This window comes from Excalfactoria chinensis, chromosome 2, assembly GCF_039878825.1.
Source record: "Excalfactoria chinensis isolate bCotChi1 chromosome 2, bCotChi1.hap2, whole genome shotgun sequence".
Lineage (NCBI taxonomy): Eukaryota > Metazoa > Chordata > Aves > Galliformes > Phasianidae > Excalfactoria > Excalfactoria chinensis.
In genome coordinates, this window is record NC_092826.1 from 107,422,254 (window position 1) to 107,439,362 (window position 17,109).

Sequence of the window (17,109 nt, forward strand, 5' to 3'; positions counted from 1 at the left end):
AAGCACTGAGGTTATATGGCTGATAAACTAGTGGAGGGATGGTCTGTGAAGTCACCCCATACAAATGAAAATGCACTCTGTAGAGAAAGGTTGTTTAAATAGTAATTTGGAAGCCTGTAGAAATTGAAGAGTATGTCTGTTGCATTTCTCTACTCCCTGGTCACCCAACAGACATGAGGTAGGTATTTGTGAAACAAATCAAATGTCTTTGAGGTTGTTGGGGGAGGTTTTGGTTCTCTTGGTTCTTTTGTGGGGAACGTGGATGGAGAGAAATGAATGGCATAAATAACTGATGGGTAGCAGTCTTATGGAGAGTTATGGAGAATGTTTGGTTTTGATATTTGTAGTAGTACTGTATGTTTCATGTGAGTAGTGTAGGCAAGTTCTTTTCCATCTGAAAGATGAACTGAAGTCATTGCATTCCGTATTTTCACAGTTATAGCATGCAGGATTAACCTGCATCTGTATGTTCCCTAACACAAGAACTGTAAATGAAAACTGATTTTCATACAGGTTCAGCTGGCAGAAAAAGAGAGGCGCATCAAGGAACTGGCATCACAGCTGGAACTCTTTACCGCTGAGAAGGTATTGTCAGTACTACTGTAACATCTTGTAAACTGGAAACCATGGGGCTCTTTGATTGTAATTCACTTTTAATTGAGAATTTGTTTCCTGTCTAAAGATTGTTTTCCATATTTGAGTATCTTGCCAGAATTAATTGGTGTTTTAAACAGCAAGTTCCGATAATGATGCTAATACTAAAAGGGGAAAAAAGTAAGCCGATTCTCTGCCTCTAAAGGAAGGATCAGTCAACAAAAGTTGGAGCATTTTCATTTCTTTGCAAGAGCAACTCTGATATCAGGAGTTACTGGCTGTCAGGCAGCACAATTAGTAAATCTTACTTCCTTTGGGATTTTGGTGTAAGATGTGAATAGTACATGCCTGTCTTGACAGTTTATTTTTTCCACCACTGGTTAGGGTTATTTTTGCTTTTATCCAGTCATGTCCTATAACTAGAGATGTACACATTTCAGCAGTAAGATTGCTGCATTTTTCATGACGTGTGCACACAACCAAATCCGTTTGACATCTGCAGTTCTCTTGTTGACCACTTGTAATAATAAGAGCAGTTTGACATGTGTGACAGCAGTGACTTTGGTAAAATACAACTGAAAACATATCTTTATAAGAAAAGCGTGATACATAAGCAGCGCCGTGCTTTTGGAACGTATCATAGGAAGTGGATGGCTGCTCAGAGCTTCAGTCTCCTCAAATTCATTATCTTTACTGTTCAGCCAGGAACGCTGATGATGATGTGCTAATGCTAGAAGTACCTTGCAGGTATCACATGGCAGATAAGCAGAACTGTGATTTACTGAAAAGTAAATGATGTCTTCATGACGTTCTGATTGCACTGAGTGATACTGTGGAAAAATTAGAATTGTTCAGATTACTTGTTTCCTTTTTTCATAGGATGTGGTTTTAAATGTGAACAGATGCATAGTAAAAGCAGGATTTTGCATTCTGATACATTATAATTAATTTCAGATTAAGATGTTTTCTAAAATCCCAGGATCTCGAGTAGTTGGCATTCGAACTCTATTCTTTTTAAACGGTGATGTAATTTTTAGTACTTTTTTTTTCATCTTTTCCTAATTCAAGTAAATTCCGAGTTTCAATTAATCTCTTTTAGCTGGAAGGAGTAATTTTAAACACCACGCATAAGGAGTGCAACTGTAATAATAATATATGGAGCTTATAAAACCTTGGAACTTTGTCTACCAAATTTATAGATATTTACATTACAAAGAAGAATCAAAAGTGCCTTGCTAGACTGGAACCATGTTTTAAAAGGTTCAGCACAGAATAGTAAACAGCTTTTCAATTTATGCTCCATTATCAGTGTTTGTTTATGAATGTCACCAAACATAGCATGCTAGAAATGTTCATTTGCTGCCTCTTCCAACCTATAAAATTACTTGGTTTCTATTTTATTTACATACTTACAGACTTTGATTTTGAATCCATCTCTGCCAACTCTGGCTAAGGCTCTTTTACAGCACCTTTTTACAGTCACTTTGATCTGCATTCTGTTTTAATCTTATGTGATGCTAAAATTGAAGTACTAATGCCATTCCTTCTCGTTCTAAACTGCTTCCATACTGTAGGAGAATTTGATTTTAAAAAGGGAAGTCTTAATTTCAGTGATAATTAACCGCTCCGGCTTTGTATTGAGTAAAGATTAATTATTTAGATTTTACATGCTCACTAAAATTTTAAGATGTAATCCTAACCACTTAACCTTGGTCATTTCAGTCATACATGCAACGTAGTCGATAAATCTAATGTAGCATTAGCACATTAATATTAGCTCTGTATCATATCTACAAGAGGAAATTTTTCTTGGAGGATCTTGCGCAGAAAATGTGCTGTTCTGCATTGTAGAGTTCTCTAAAGTAACATAAAAGTAATACAAAGTATTGTGTTTACAGTAAGCACTCTAACAAAAGGTGACCTCCTGGAAGCTTCCTTACTATCGTAGATAGCATTTTTCTCCTTTTACTCTCCTTCCCATTTGAAAAAGGCTTTAAGTAGTTGATGTTGGAGTCTAAGCCTTCCGTGTCTGAAATTTCATAGTATTTATGCATTCTGCTGTTAGGAATCAGAGAGGATCCAGTGTGATGTATTTGATAGTCCTTAATACCTGCCACTTACGGGTTTGTAGGGAATTATGTCCAGTAAATCCATATCTCCTTCACTTATTAAAATGATCCATTCTTAACTTTCCTAATGGCACATGGTTGTCACTGTTACTTCAACTCACCCTTTACTATCTAATAGTCCTTTCTTTGTTCTGAGAAGGATGCAGATTCTTCTTGAAATATGTGGCAGTTCTGTGTATACAATTCATATTAACAGATCAGAAACATTCTTTAAAATACCTTTGTGTTTTCTTTGCTCAAATGCTATGTTTGACATCAGGTCAAAATGAAACGAGGGTCTGAAGATGAACGGATGTGGGTTTTTTGTTGTTGTTTTGAATTTAAATAGTTCATTAAAAAACCCTCAACTTTTGCCTAAACCTCCATGGAGTGATTATGTTTTAAACTTTGCGTTGTTTAGGAACTTGGCAAGACAGCAGGAAATCAAGCAGGGAGGATGATGGAAGGACAGATTTCACAGCCGACGTTACATTTTCGCAACCCATACTCAGAGGAGAATGGCCCAGTTCCTGCAGTGCCAAGTAGACTACCAGTACTGCAGTTTGGAAACCCTTATGCAATTCAGGAAAGAAGAGGTAAATGAGTGTATGTTTGTATACATACATACATACACACACACACACACATATGTATATATAATTTCCACATATTTTCTCTCTCACTATTTCAAAAGCAATGCCGCATTCATTCAGAGAAGCTTAAATGCAGCTTAGGAACAGTCTCAGTGTTGATGTACGGTGCTCTTATTTGTTGTCTTTGTTAATGAGAATCATTAAATGCCTTTGTTTTGTTGAAGTTAAGAAAAATTTTACAGACAAAAGTAGATTTCTGTTTTTTCATACCTTATCTAAAGCCAAAAATATTTGAAAGCCTTGATTTAGGGTTTAAGGTGGCACATCTGTAAAAACAAACTGAACAAGGATCAATTGATTAATTTATTTTCAGATGGAGCAGATGGTGCCTTTAATCCCGATGAAATCCAAAGGCCACCTGCTAGAACTTCCTTTTGGGAGCTAGAAGATGATGTGGTGTGTAGTCAGCCTTCACGCAATCTCAGTCGGCCTGATGGTTTAGAAGATCCTGAGGATAGCAATGTGAGTTATCTTCTGTATCATCTTTAATTTTGCTTCTCTATTACCTATTATGTTCAACTTTCCTTGCTGTGATTACTGCTGAACATTGGAGTTGCCTGTTGGTTTTCAGTATCAGATATGCCTGATCCTATTGTTTTGTAAATATGGGATTGATTTGTTTTTATTTGCTTCCTTGTTTGTTGGCAGGAAGTAAGTTGGATCAGAGCAAATAAAAACCTGAAGTACTCTGATAGCAATAGCTTCTGTTAAATACTGAAAGTGTCTGTAGTATCAAGATATTTCATCCCTACATATAAACCTCTATTTTTGTCTTTTATTAGCCTGCATATATTCCACTTTGATTTTTTTTTTAGCTGTTAAGCATATATTTGGAATTGCTGATTGATGACTAACACTGGTTAAACAGAAGGTGACAGATTGTCACCGATTTCTTTTTTTATGGCTTCATATGTTTGAAGTGGAAACTGGTTAGCTTTGCTTTCTAAAACAGTCAACTTTCACGCCCTACCTCTGTAAAAGGTTCTAGTAAATTGGCTTCTGTAATAAACTGGACCAAATGGCTTCATTTGAACAGGAGCAGACTTATTACTCTTTCCAATTCTAAGTATTCTTGCACCTTCAAAAATATTAAACAAGAAATACTCTTCTTCAAAGTATTTTGCTCTTTGCAAGTACAGCGGTATCATGACCTGTTTCTCGTTTAGTCTAGTTTGCCGCATTTAATTGCTATTAACCTTTGCAGAAGCTGATCAGTGTTCAGACAGGCATGATTTTAGCCCTGGTGCTCAGCACCTATAATGGAGAAAAATGTATTTTTCCCTCCTACCTTTTGCCCCCGGTGTCCATTACTGTGAATAATTAGAAAAGCTGTCAGAACTCCTGCAGCCTATTTAAGAACGTGAGCTTAATACTGTTGTCCACCTTTTCTCCACATTTTGCATATTTAATCTGATCATTCTTGATGTAGATACTACATATGACAAGCTCTTCTCTTCTTTAGTCATCTGCTTCAGTTTAATTAGCAGGGTGTTCTTTCTGATCTATGTGCTTTGCCCCCTTGCAAACCCAATTGAAACAGTGCTGTAGTCTTGTGCTCATTTGCTGACACAGCTTGGATTTTTGTAACGAGTTGGAATATAGCAGGCTTAAATAAAGTTCAGCTTGCAAAAAAGTGTCTTTACATCAAATAATTTACATCTTTATTTTTGACTTTCCAATGAGAATCAGTTACTTGCTGCCATCCCTTCCGTCCCCTTCCCCCCCCAAACTGGGCTGTAGGTGTAGAGTGTACAATTGGACAAGGAAATAAGTAGTCTCAAAAATCTTTTATAGTTTTAATGTGGAACTTAGATGTTAGTAACCAGGGAAAGCATCCATTCATGGAGGTAATTCATTATAAAAGAGAGCTTGTTGGCTCTGCAGAGGAAACGGCAAATATAAAATGATAAATGTGAAGTTTAGTTTGTTCAACTTGTTTTCAAAAGAAATTGTACAAAATGCAATTCTGTGCATTCTTAAACAAGTCAGGTACAGAACCTTTAGTTGGAACGTGGTTCCTTTCCGAAAGGAAAACACTGGTAGTCTTGCTGCTGCGCTGGAAGTGTCATGGTTGGATAGGCTTGTCATCTTCCCTGTGTGCTCCTAATGCCGCACGTTATATGAGGTTAAGAAATTGAGGGTATTGTACTCGGTTTCACTGCTTTATAGCTGTTTTTGTACTATCTGATGTGTGATGATGGAAATGTGTAAAATATTTATCTAAGATGAGAGATCTTCTAGACCCTGGGCCAACACATACATAGAAGAATGAAGCAGAGGCTGTCAGCACGCAGCTGTAAGTGGGCTGATCAAATGTGACTAAAATTGTTTTTTTCTTGCTTACAAAGTGAGGTGGAAGAAGTGCATGCTTGTGTAAGGAGGGCTTTGCCACTTGTTTATCCAGCATGAAGAACTGAAATGGGACTTCATTTTCTTTCAGATAACCCATCCAGCCTAAAGAATAGTTCAGCCAACTGTGAGGCAGTCTGTCACCTGCAGTAGTTGCTGCTTACGTTTCTGTGCGGCTGAGTAGCCTTGTAAACATGAATCTGGGTGGCAGAGGAGAAATGCCAAATGTTTCTTCACGCTGTGTCTTCTGATGGGGGTTTAGATAAAGTCACGTCGAACCTACAGATCACATCTCTGCAACTGTACTACCTCGGGCCAGTGCAGCAGTGATTTCTGAGAAGGATAAGCTGGCCTGTTAGTCATCCCAGAGAAGCCCGTGTGCTGATTTTGTGTAGAGCAGTTGACTTGCCCCAAGAACCTGCCATGGCCAAATTTCCATTTTGCTTACGCTCTGCAGTTGAACAGATGATAATCACTTGGAGGAGGTTTGGACAGGAGAGATCCGTGAATGAAACGAAGTACTTTTCTGAAGCTCACACTACAGTATGAAATGTAGACTTGATTACAGTTGGCAGCAAGCCCAGAATAGCTGTCCCAGGACTTCAAGAAAGCTGTTACTAACAACAAATATGTAGGGTGAGGGGCTTATGTTTGGCAGCCAGGTCAAGCTCTTTGTTGAGATGAATTCACAATGGCCTTTCTTTTAGCCCAGAAACCCCACTACGCTTTCATCAGCCTGATCATAGCTGCCATTTACTGTCTTTATCTGATAACAGACTTGAAAAGAGTAGTTGGAAAGAGTAGTTGGTGTCTGTGCAGATGTCCACATACCTCCTGGGAGACCAGGATGCTTGCAGAGATGTAGAGGGTTTGATGAACGGTGCTCATGAAGAGCTGAGTCATGGGAAGAAAACTGTGTGTGCCCTTCTTTGGTGGACAGAGCAGGGGAACCAATGGTGTGACTGTTCTTTGATTGCTTAAAGCTTGAGATGGGCATTGCTTTGCTTTCTGTCCTTGTGCTCATGTTCCCTGGAGCTTAGAAACAGAAACTGTTCCTGTCTGTGGGTTTTGTACTGCACCACTTGGCTGATTGCTGGCTTCTGCTGGGCAGTCTCGCCTCTGGTTACATGGGCTTTGGGTGGCAGTCATTAAAGCAGTAGGTGTTACATGAGACAAAAATGAGTTGGTAAAACTAGGTGAGCTGTGCTTGTGTTTGGCTGTTCATGCCTACTTGCCCTTCTTCCTCTTTCAGTGGCAAACAGACTCCCTTGTTACTAAACTTTATTGTGTGTAATTGTGTGGGTAAGTGTTGCGTGTTAATGCTCTATTTATCTTCATGATTCATACAGCCTGTTGAACTCCCTGGCAGTTTTAAGAGTAAAAGTTACGATCCAGTGATAATAGTGAAGTTATGTTGTTAAAGGCAGCTCTTCACAATTCATTAACCTTGGTATCCAAATTTCTGGATTTGGACAGCCTAGTATTTTTTAAGCTGCACAACCATAGGGCCAGCTCCTTGACGCATTGCATCAGCCTCTTCAATGAGGATGGAGGCCACATATCAGCCACGTCACATCGCTGCCAGCTCTGCACAGGCCTTGGGGTTCCTGGTGTCCCTGGTCACCTCCGGGGTGAAGCAGGCTGCCGCTGGGCCCACGCTTAGGGCAGCATCATGTCTCTCTTGGAGCATGAAGGATGGGCTTCTGCCCAAGTAACTGGGGTGACTAAACTGAGGGCTTTGGGGGCAGTAAGCTGATGCCTGTTATTAAAATATAGCAGTGGTGTAGCTGTCAAGGCCTGGCCTCCCAGCCTGTGTGGGTAGCTCTGCTTGTAAAGCTACTTCAGGTAGCTTCCTCAACTAGGCTTTGGGGCTTTCATGGGGTGGTTTGTTACTGTGGGAGAGCGGACGGTTTTGAAATGTTCCATGTGCTTTTCAACCTGGCATAATTTATATGAATAAGAACAGCTTCACTGCTGCGCTTACATACCATAGCAGAGGAAACAGACATAGCATAACAGAGGAGACAGACTCTGTATGGTAGCAGACACCACACCTGCTGTGTTCAGTACTGTCATTTGGCATGGTGTGCAGGTCAGGAGCTGTGGTAAGGAACACACAGGATGGTTTTTTATCATTAATTGGTGGGGCCTTGGGACACACCCAGCAAAGTTACTCTGACATGAAAAAAGCCTTTTGTGAACTATTGTTAATTTAAGCTTGCTGGTTCTGAAGCAGTCTGTTCTTGTGGGCACAGCTAACATACTATGCGTGGAGGGTGGTGGCAATTACAGAGTCATAGAGTGTCCTGAGTTGGAAGGGACCTACAAGGATTTTTGAACCTAACTCATAGAATCATAGAACAGCCTGGGTTGAAAAGGGCCACAATGCTCATCTGGTTCCAACTCTTCTTGCTAATGCAGCTCCATGCCGTTCCCTTGGTTCCTGTTGCAGTCACCAGAGACAGATGGCTTCCACTTGAGCACAAACTGCCTTCAGTAGCTGAGTGACCAGCAGCCAGGGCTGATAAAGCCTTTTCTGGAGGACTTAAATGTTAATCAGACTTGCCTGTGTAGTGGAATTTACTTACTTGAAAGATGCAGATTCATTTTCTCAGCTAAGTCCTGGTTGGCGTGCAGGCTGCTGTGGAGCAGTTTGTCATGGTTTTGGCACCATGTTAGCTGCAGCGTTGGAGTACAGGAGTGCTTTAAATAGCTTTCCTCCTGTAATACATACATCCTACCTCTCCCGTGACAAAAGGAACAAATAACATTTAAAAACCCATATGCCTTTTTTTTTTACTGCAGGTGCAAAGCAGGCAAGTTAGACAGGAAAATCTGTCTGTTTGCTGGCATCTGTCACAGCAAGCCCCACTAGCTGCCTAATGGAAACGTTAAATGGCTGAAGCTGAACAGCTGTTGTCAGGAGAAAAATGGTGAGGGAGCCTTCCTGTCCTGCCCTATTTCCGGCATCTCTTCCTAAGGACGAAGGATGTTGGCCTGGAAGGCAGTGAACTATGTTGGAATATACCTCTGTTGTCTACATATTGCACGTCATATAAGGCCCCATTTCTAAAGACCAGCTAAATAGTTTGTAATTCTCACATGTAGTGTGTCTTTGAAATGAACGAGGCAATGATTTAGGAGCTGGAGTTGCAAAGCTTTTGCTTTATTCCCCTGTTTTCCCACCTCAAAACGGAGGGGTGCTGTGCTGTGTTACCTCACTGTGCAACAGAACCACAGTGCTCTGACGGGGAGTCTCAGAAGCAGACCCTGTGGGGATTCCTCATCTTTCTGCTCAACATCTCCACTGAGAACACATTTCTGCTGTTGTGAGCAGTGCAAGGGCAGCAGCAGATTCTCTGGAGGCCGCCGGCCTTCCCAGCCTGATAGAAGCCTGAGTCTGTCACAGAACGGTCCTCAGTGGTGGCAGCTGTGTGTGTGCTGCCTGTGCTGGGCAGGGGACACGGCTGGCTGCTGGGGGCTGTGCAGAGCACTCAGAGCTGGCTGTCGGGAGTAAGCACATGCATCTGCATCAGGGGTCTCTGCCCTTCCTGAAAGGTTAAATTGATGGACTTCAAGAGCTCATCTCGACGTTCTGTTGTGTGGAATTAACTTTTGAGTTGTAGCTCCGTGGTGGAAGCTCTCACAGTTGGTATCATGATGCGTCATTGGGGTGACCATGTGTTTTCTGTGTTGCCTTAGCCCCCAGGCACGGACAGAGAGGGGACCGCATCCCGTAGTGACTGTATCGGGGCAGCTTTGAGTAGCACAGTTTGTTGCTAAACATATGTGGGCAAAAGGTGTCTGTTCAGCTTTTTGTGTGCATCAGCCTCTCTTTTGTACACTGCATAAAACCTGTGCTACTGAGATTACAGTCATAGAATCATAGAATTGCTCAGGATGGAAAAGACCTTAAAGATCATTGAGTCCAACCGCAACGTAACCATACTTCCCTAACTAACAACCCTCCGCTCAGTCATGTCCCTGAGCACCACGTCCACACGGATTTTGAACACATTCAGGGATAGCGACTCAACCACCTCCCTGAGGAGCCCATTCCAGTGCTTCATAATCCCTTCTGTAAAGAAGTGTTTCCTGATATCCAGCCTAAACTTACCCTGGTGCAACTTGAGGCCATTTCCCCTTGTCCTGTCACCTGTCACCAGTGAGAAGAGACCAACCCTGCTCTCGCTGTAAGCACCTTTCAGATACTGGAAGAGAGCAATGAGATCTTCCTTCTGCTTCCTCTTCCCCAGACTAAACAGCCTCAGTTCCTTCACTCTTTTCTCATAGGGTAAGCCCTGCAAGCCCTTCACAAGCCTCGTTGCCTTTCTTTGTACCTGCTCCAGCACCTCAGTGTCCTTTCTGTATTGAGCTTCAGCACATGGAGGGAGAAAAAGAAACTCCTTTTATTGGGTATTTGAAATGCCACTGTTCTTTTTACCAGGATGATGACAACGCTGTACCTTCTGCTCCTGATCCTCCGAGCCTCCTCCTGCATGAACGTGGAACGGGTTTTTGCTTTGATTCCAGGTAAACATTTATCCTGTATTGCTCTTCCATGGGATGGACAGGTTTCTGCATAGCTGGAATCCTTTCCTCAGGTTGGGGGATGGAAAGGGGAGGACAAACACCAGGAAGCATTTTCAGTTGGTGTTCGCTTTACAGTGAACTGTGAGAGAACTCCCTGGGTGGACTGTTTGTGTTATACCCAATTTTTGACTGAACGTCAAATGTCATTTGGTAAATGAATGAATAACTTTTGGGTTGCCCCCTCTACCCCCCCTTTCTAACCTAATTGTGAACCTAAGTTTAGAGCTTTTACAAAGTGCTATGTTTGCTAAGAACGAGCATTTATGAGCAGGGAGAATGGTTTCCCATGAAACCGCCTGGCCCTTAAGGCCGTCAGTGGGTTTGTGTTCAGCGGTAGCTGGAATCGTGTCAGAATGATGTCACCTTCAAAATGCCGAGGTGGTTCTTTTGGAATTCCTGTGTAAAACCACACGGCTGTGTCCAACACCTTCAGCTCAGACGTTTAATTAAGCGCACAGTATTGCCTGCTCACACTTAGGTTGGTAGCAAAGCTGGTAACGTCAGTGGCAGCGGATTCTACTTCTGCCTTTAGCTTTGAGATAACAGATTAAATGACCGGTCCCTTCTTTTTGTTTCTTCCTCTCCACCTCCCGACGAAGCTTTGATGTGCACAAGAAATGCCCTCTTTGCGATGTGATGTTTCCACCCAACTACGACCAGAGCAAGTTCGAGGAGCACGTGGAGAGCCACTGGAAGGTGTGCCCCATGTGCAGCGAGCAGTTCCCACCTGACTATGACCAGCAGGGCTTCGAGAGGCACGTTCAGACGCACTTTGATCAGAACGTTTTAAACTTCGATTAAATACTTCTGTTTTGCAGTGTAGCTTAAGCAGAAACTACTTTGAGTGGTCTACCTATGGAAAACAAACAGCACACCTTTCCTTTAACAGTGCAAATCTCTGAGTAAAGCTAGTGTACTCTAATGGGAGCCATGAGGAGTCTTGGCTGCGAGCTGCTATTTGGGTTATCTTCTCTTTATTTAACATTATACTACAAACAAGCAAACAAACAACCACCCCCCCCTCACCCTTGTTGTGTCTGTAGTTATTTATTCCCTTGCTTAGTGGCAGTTGTTAAGGACGCGGGAATGACAGCCTCAGAAAAAGGCCCACCTTCATGATGTTCTTCTTCAGCTGTATGGAAAACCACCAGAACACCTACGGCTCCCTTCTCTATGGTAACTGAGGCATGGTTCAGATGTAACACGCAGATGCTTCTCCTCCTGGAGTCGTGCACTCTCTTTGAGTATCAGTTAAATCAGAAAGTGAAATAATTAACCCAACAAAAGTAGAGTTTTCTAGAACCTTTCTGCAGTGTAGCTGCATGTACCGTGAGATTACGTGCCTGCAACGAAAGCAAGGGTGAGTATTTCAGTTTCACACATGGAATGTTTGCCTTAAGGAGTAACACTGAATGAGGGATGTTATACTTTAAGGCAGTACTTTTGAGTTGAAAGACAAGGCTGTGCTTCAATGCCTGGAAATGAATTGTTTAAGTAAGTCATTGACCATTACGTTGCAACTGCATTCAGTAGAAAACGTTCTATTTTCACAACAGTGAATTGTGTTTGTTTTGGCTTTTAAACCCTTTTAACTTTATGTATTTCTTTCTAGTAAATATAAATGTGTGTATATCTAAAACATTTTATATTTACTTAACTGTATTAAGTAAAATTGCTATCCACTTGTTGTACAGTAGTCTTGTTACATTAAAAGCAAAGTTACTCATGGACTCCATGGTGCTGTTTCTGTTGTGTACAACGAGGGAACTGCTACTCAGAGGGGTTTGGAGGTTCAGAGTAATTCCTGTGCTGTGCAGTTCTCTTCCATGAGCATAAGCAATACCCAGCTCAGGGCAGGGTGCAGTAGAGGCCGCAGTGCCCCCAGTAGGCACTGCATTGCTCCCCTGCATTCCCTTTTGTCTTTATCTTTAAACTCAGGGATTCTTGCTGGCCTAAAGCAGAGAGTGGATGGACTGTCATAGCGATGTGTAATGTCTGAAGTAACTCAATGGTGCGTGAAAACGGAACAGGTTACAGAAGCCAAAACATTATAGTGGTCATATTTGTAAAGGTATCTTAAGTCTTGGAAGGAAAACAACCCGTGAAACTCAGCATCTTTTGACAGGCTGAATGAAAAAGCTCAGTTCTTCCTCCTGGCTGCAGCATTCCGTGTGTTTTTGCTGCGTGTGTTTGTGTGCAACCCTGAAGTTGCTGCAGGCGTGAAAGGCACGACGATACCAAAGTAAAACCCACAGCTAAAAACAGTATGCAGCCCCAGAGCTGAACCCTGCATCAGTGATGAGCCGAGAGCGATCTTTTTAGGTCAGAGGCAGTTTATTTTAAATGTGATTTGATTTACATTTATAAGCAGCTTTCTCGACAGGAATTTGTTAAGTTGCCTTCAGTTCTCAAACAAACCTCTGTCACTTTCAAACTTAAAGACTTTGTCCCCAACGAAACATATGAAAATATAATTTAAAGCACACTTTTTCACAGACACGGTACAATACATTCACTATACACAGTATAACAAAATAGTCCCATCTTTACCTGTTTAATAATACTGTCACAATGAATAGGTAAATAGAAACTGGAATTTCATTTTTTATAGTTGAATTTACATGCAACGATGACGTTTTACGACTGTTTAGCTGTCGGATTTACTTACCCAGCCTGTAGGTTCTCGCACTAGGAGCAGAGCCAGGACAGAGTTGTTGGCCACATCTGTTGCCAAAACTGCAGAAGGTAGGAAACGGCCACCTGGGGCCTTTTGGTGCACCACTGATTCTCATGTCTGGATCATCCTTAGAGCCCAGCTGACAGCACTGTGCGGTGCAACCGCTGCCGTCCCATGAGGGTTGGGAAAAAGAGGCATTTCGTTTTAATAGGGATGTTCTACATGTATTGGATCGGGATGAGGCCCAGCCTTTCAGAGGGAGTTCTACTCAGCTGAAGAACAGGCGGCAGCTGTTACCCTCCAAACGTTTTCCTTTTAAAGCTTTGGAACAAAATAAAGGGAAGGCTTATTCCTCACAGGTGAGCTTTCTTTTGCACTTAGAAGGACAGGAAATAAGCAAAAGGCGATGGCTGTACTGAAAATTTTGCACTCCTCACCGTGTCAGAAACGTTTTGAGGTGGGGGTGCCCACCTGATGCAACTGTCCAGCTGCATTCCAGGAATGGCACTTGTGAGAGAAGAATGCTCAAGGCAGGATGGTAAGCAAAAAATGTTCAGGTATGGTCCAGACACGGAGCTCTCTCACGTTGACTTCTAAGTCAACCTCTGGCCACCTGCTGCAAGAAGCACTTAATCTTCAATAAGGCTCATATGTCACATTTTAGCAAAAGGAATCGTAAAGCTAAACAGACACTGCCAAAGGGAGTGCGCCGACTTACAACGAGAAGCACAAAACGTACAAAGAAAACCTGAAGACACAATGAAGGTGAGGGAGAGACGTTAGAAGCTCCCTTAGCACAAAGAACGGACCTCCTTCAACCATGCGCGGAATCCTTGATTTTTATTTGCAACCACAGGCACACGCCAGTACGGCAGTTGCAAGAATTGGCAACAACATAAAACATTAAATCTGTTGGCAATAGAGAACTACAAAGTGCTTTAGAACTTCATCTGAGATGAAGATAACTCTTTTTTCTCACACACACATAAATTTGCACTTAAGTATTTCCGAGCGTCTTTCTAAGAGATACTTCAGGGGTAACTACTGAGTTGGACTGGGATGTTGGTCCTCCGAAGTCTGATGGGCATGAGTGTAATACGACATCTCGTACAAAAAAGAAGCGGGTTTCTAACACTAACGTGATTGTTTACTAGTTCAAATGGCAAGATTTTCAGCATTTCAAAAGGGGAAGGGGGGGAGGGGAGGGGGAAAGGATTTGCAAGAGAATATAAAATACAGCAAGCACACCTTTTTATGTATGTTATTTAAGTATGAAAATATTTTTAGCATATTATGTTAAACATTCTTTCTTATTTATATTTCCGTTACCTAAAAGACTCGCTACTCCACCGACAACTCCACACGTAAGGCATGTCAGCTATGGTTTGACAACGGTGGTCTTGGTTTGGTTTTGCACGCACACTGACAGATGCATCGAGAGTCTCCGTCACGCTACAATCTTGAGACGATGTCAGTGCCAAGCTCTCCTCCTCTTACTCACTCCTATTCAACGCTGCCACACGACTGAATACGCCACGCCCCCTCCTTCTTTTGTTTGGGAGAGAAAGAAACCAATTGTTCTGAAGGATCTATTAGCTTTTTATAGCACCTTATCTCGAAGTAATGAAAATGGGTACGATGATTACATGTGCAAATGTACAAAATCATTAACTCTACAAAGATACATCATTCCAAAATTACAGAAAATTTTAAAGCATGCATTTAATTGTTTAAAGGGTTGCTGAATGCTTCCCCTGCAAAAGGTGGCTGTTCTCAAAATCAGCAACTGCTGGTGAGGATTTCTTGGCACGTTTGTGACCAGCATGTTATTGCTGCATCTTCCTGATAATCTCAGCAGACACGGGGGGGTGGAAATTGATTGTGTGGTGCCGCAGGCCCTGAGCTGTCTTGTAACTCTTTCCGCAGCGACACTTGAAGGGTTTGCGTACGCGGATCTGTGTTCTGTGGCCGTTCTTGGCGTGGTACTTGATGCCATTCACATTCTGCGGGGCAGAAAGCAAAACGTTAGGTGCCCGCTGCTCTGACAGCGCACTGCGACCCATGAGAGCACAGCAATGACTCCACGTTACAACACAGCGAGCTCTGGGAACTCTCTCCAGGTGCTGGGCGTATGTTGCACTCTCAAGGCACATGGGATGAGATGGAAGGTATCTGTGCAGCTCTCATCTATCTGACCTGGGTAACCCTGCTCCCTCCCAGTGCGCTGCACTGTAATGAAGATCTCATGAATAGAGCTGTACGTAAACGTTCTTTGCTTTCTGACATTCCCTTTACATAGCACTGAGAAGTTTGACTCTGAGGGTCATTTACAAGCAATGAATTGGCAGAAAGACTCCAGTAATGCTTCTCCAAAAAGCGGGAGCTGCACCCATGGCATCTGTGTTCTGCTCCGTGTCATTGTTTCTGGAGATGTCTGTGGGCACCAGCAACGTGTGACAGCTTGTGCACTGCCTCCAAAGAATTAAATGCAGGCAACACAGAGGGAGTTGCACAGGGCGCTTCAAGGTAGACCAGAGAATGGGCTGAACAGAGAGGTCGTGGATGCCCCATCCCTGGAGGTGTTCAAGGCCCGGTTTGATGAGGCCCTGGGCAGCCTGGTCTAGTGTTAGATATGGAGGTTGGTGGCCCTGCCTGCAGTAATAGGGTTGGAGCTGGATGATCCTCGAGGTCCCTTCCAGCCCAAGCCATTCTATGATTCTATGATTCCCACCAACTACTGTGTGGGAATATGTTACAGCCACAACTAGAGAATTTCTCCACTGCGCTTTGGAGAGAAAGGACATGACACAGCGTTCACATCACTGGCAAAAAGAGGAAGAAGCCATTGTGGTCTAACTGGCTCAGATAGTCCTTTCCCTCAGATACCCGAGGCCCTGCTGCAGCTTTCAGATGGCTTTGCACATGGTTCTGCTTTTCAGCACATAAAGGGCTCTTGGTGCATAAGAACGAGGGAAGTCAGTGGGCAGCAGGATGACTGCCACAGGACATCCATCAACACCTGAGCACCGAGCGGACCCGTGTCTTCAAAGAGGAGGAAATCTGAGGGTGACAGCCAAACTGCTGCTACTGCAGTTTAAAAACAAAGTGAACCTCAAGCCCTGTACTTATCTTGGAAATTACAGAAGCCGGTTCAGACTCTGACTTTTTATAACCAATCACTTTAAGACACTTCTAACCAGCTACTGCCCGTTGTTATGGACCCCACAAATCTGCAGTCACAAACATCCTTGCTATTCTGCGCTAGCAATGCTCTTCTCCCATTGCAGGCTTTTTAACAACCCACTCAGCATCAAGTACAGAACTCACCATGGGCTTTGATGAAGGGAGAAAGAAATTTAAGTGATTTCACATGGAAAAATTTAAGGAAATGCTAAAACAGAAAGCGGTGTGGAATTGGGCTGTGGAAGGTTCGGAAACAGTAAAACATGCAGGGTATGAGGAGCAAGCATAACATGAAACCCAATCTGAGCTTCTGTCTTAAAGAAAGCGGTTGTTAGAACTCTTCAGCGCTTTTTCCACTGCTGCAATGTAAACACTTTGTTGTATGTCTGGGTTGAGTTTGTTGAGGTACGGTAAAAAACGCTGCCAAACGCATACATCACTTTTATTGCTTTGGTTACTTAGGTTGCTCATTATTTACTCTCACAAATGATTGAGGAAGAAGATGGCAGTGTAGAAGGGCGCTCCAAAACCTTACACAGGAGGAAACAATTATTAACCTGAGACCAGATCAGGAGGAGATACGGAAGTTCAGCCTGGCACTGCGGGGCCTGCTGAGACACAAGGACACCTGATGGGCAGGGCCCCTCGCATGGTTGTGCTCATGAAGCTACCCCATTCCAGAAGCTGAGAGCTCACTGCCCTCCTAAGGTGGGGAAAGAGACATCTCTTCTTTCAGCCATGGGCATCTGTTTGGTTTGTTGTTTTTTTTTCACTATCTTCTGGCTGTTCCTTTCCAAAAATACCAACCAGCCCGGCCCACCTTCCCAACATCCTCTGAGGGCCAGGGAAATGAAGGATGTCCATATGTCCCCTTCCTTCTCCTCTCCCCGGAACACTGTCACTTTTGCTTCTCATGCCAAAATCATGCTTCTCCCAGCTAAGGTTTTCTTTC

General features: G+C 42.9%; 2 protein-coding genes across 8 annotated transcripts in view; one reads left to right on the top strand and one right to left on the bottom strand.

Annotated features, from left to right (window-relative positions):
• The window catches only part of TAX1BP1 (Tax1 binding protein 1), a 48,176-nt gene extending 36,149 nt beyond the window's left edge, over window positions 1-12,027 (top strand). For all 7 annotated transcript variants that reach the window (XM_072328700.1, XM_072328704.1, XM_072328702.1 and 4 more), the window contains 5 exons: window positions 514-585; window positions 3,124-3,298; window positions 3,669-3,817; window positions 10,152-10,237; window positions 10,897-12,027. In XM_072328700.1, coding sequence (XP_072184801.1) covers window positions 514-585; window positions 3,124-3,298; window positions 3,669-3,817; window positions 10,152-10,237; window positions 10,897-11,098 — 684 coding nt within the window. In that variant the 3' untranslated portion in view covers window positions 11,099-12,027. The remainder of the gene's footprint in view (window positions 1-513; window positions 586-3,123; window positions 3,299-3,668; window positions 3,818-10,151; window positions 10,238-10,896) is intronic.
• Window positions 12,028-12,610: 583 nt separating this feature from the next.
• Window positions 12,611-17,109, bottom strand: part of JAZF1 (JAZF zinc finger 1) — a 166,775-nt gene continuing 162,276 nt past the window's right edge. The window contains exon 5 of the mRNA XM_072330115.1: window positions 12,611-14,977. Within this exon, the coding sequence (XP_072186216.1) occupies window positions 14,801-14,977 (177 nt within the window). The 3' untranslated portion in view covers window positions 12,611-14,800. The remainder of the gene's footprint in view (window positions 14,978-17,109) is intronic.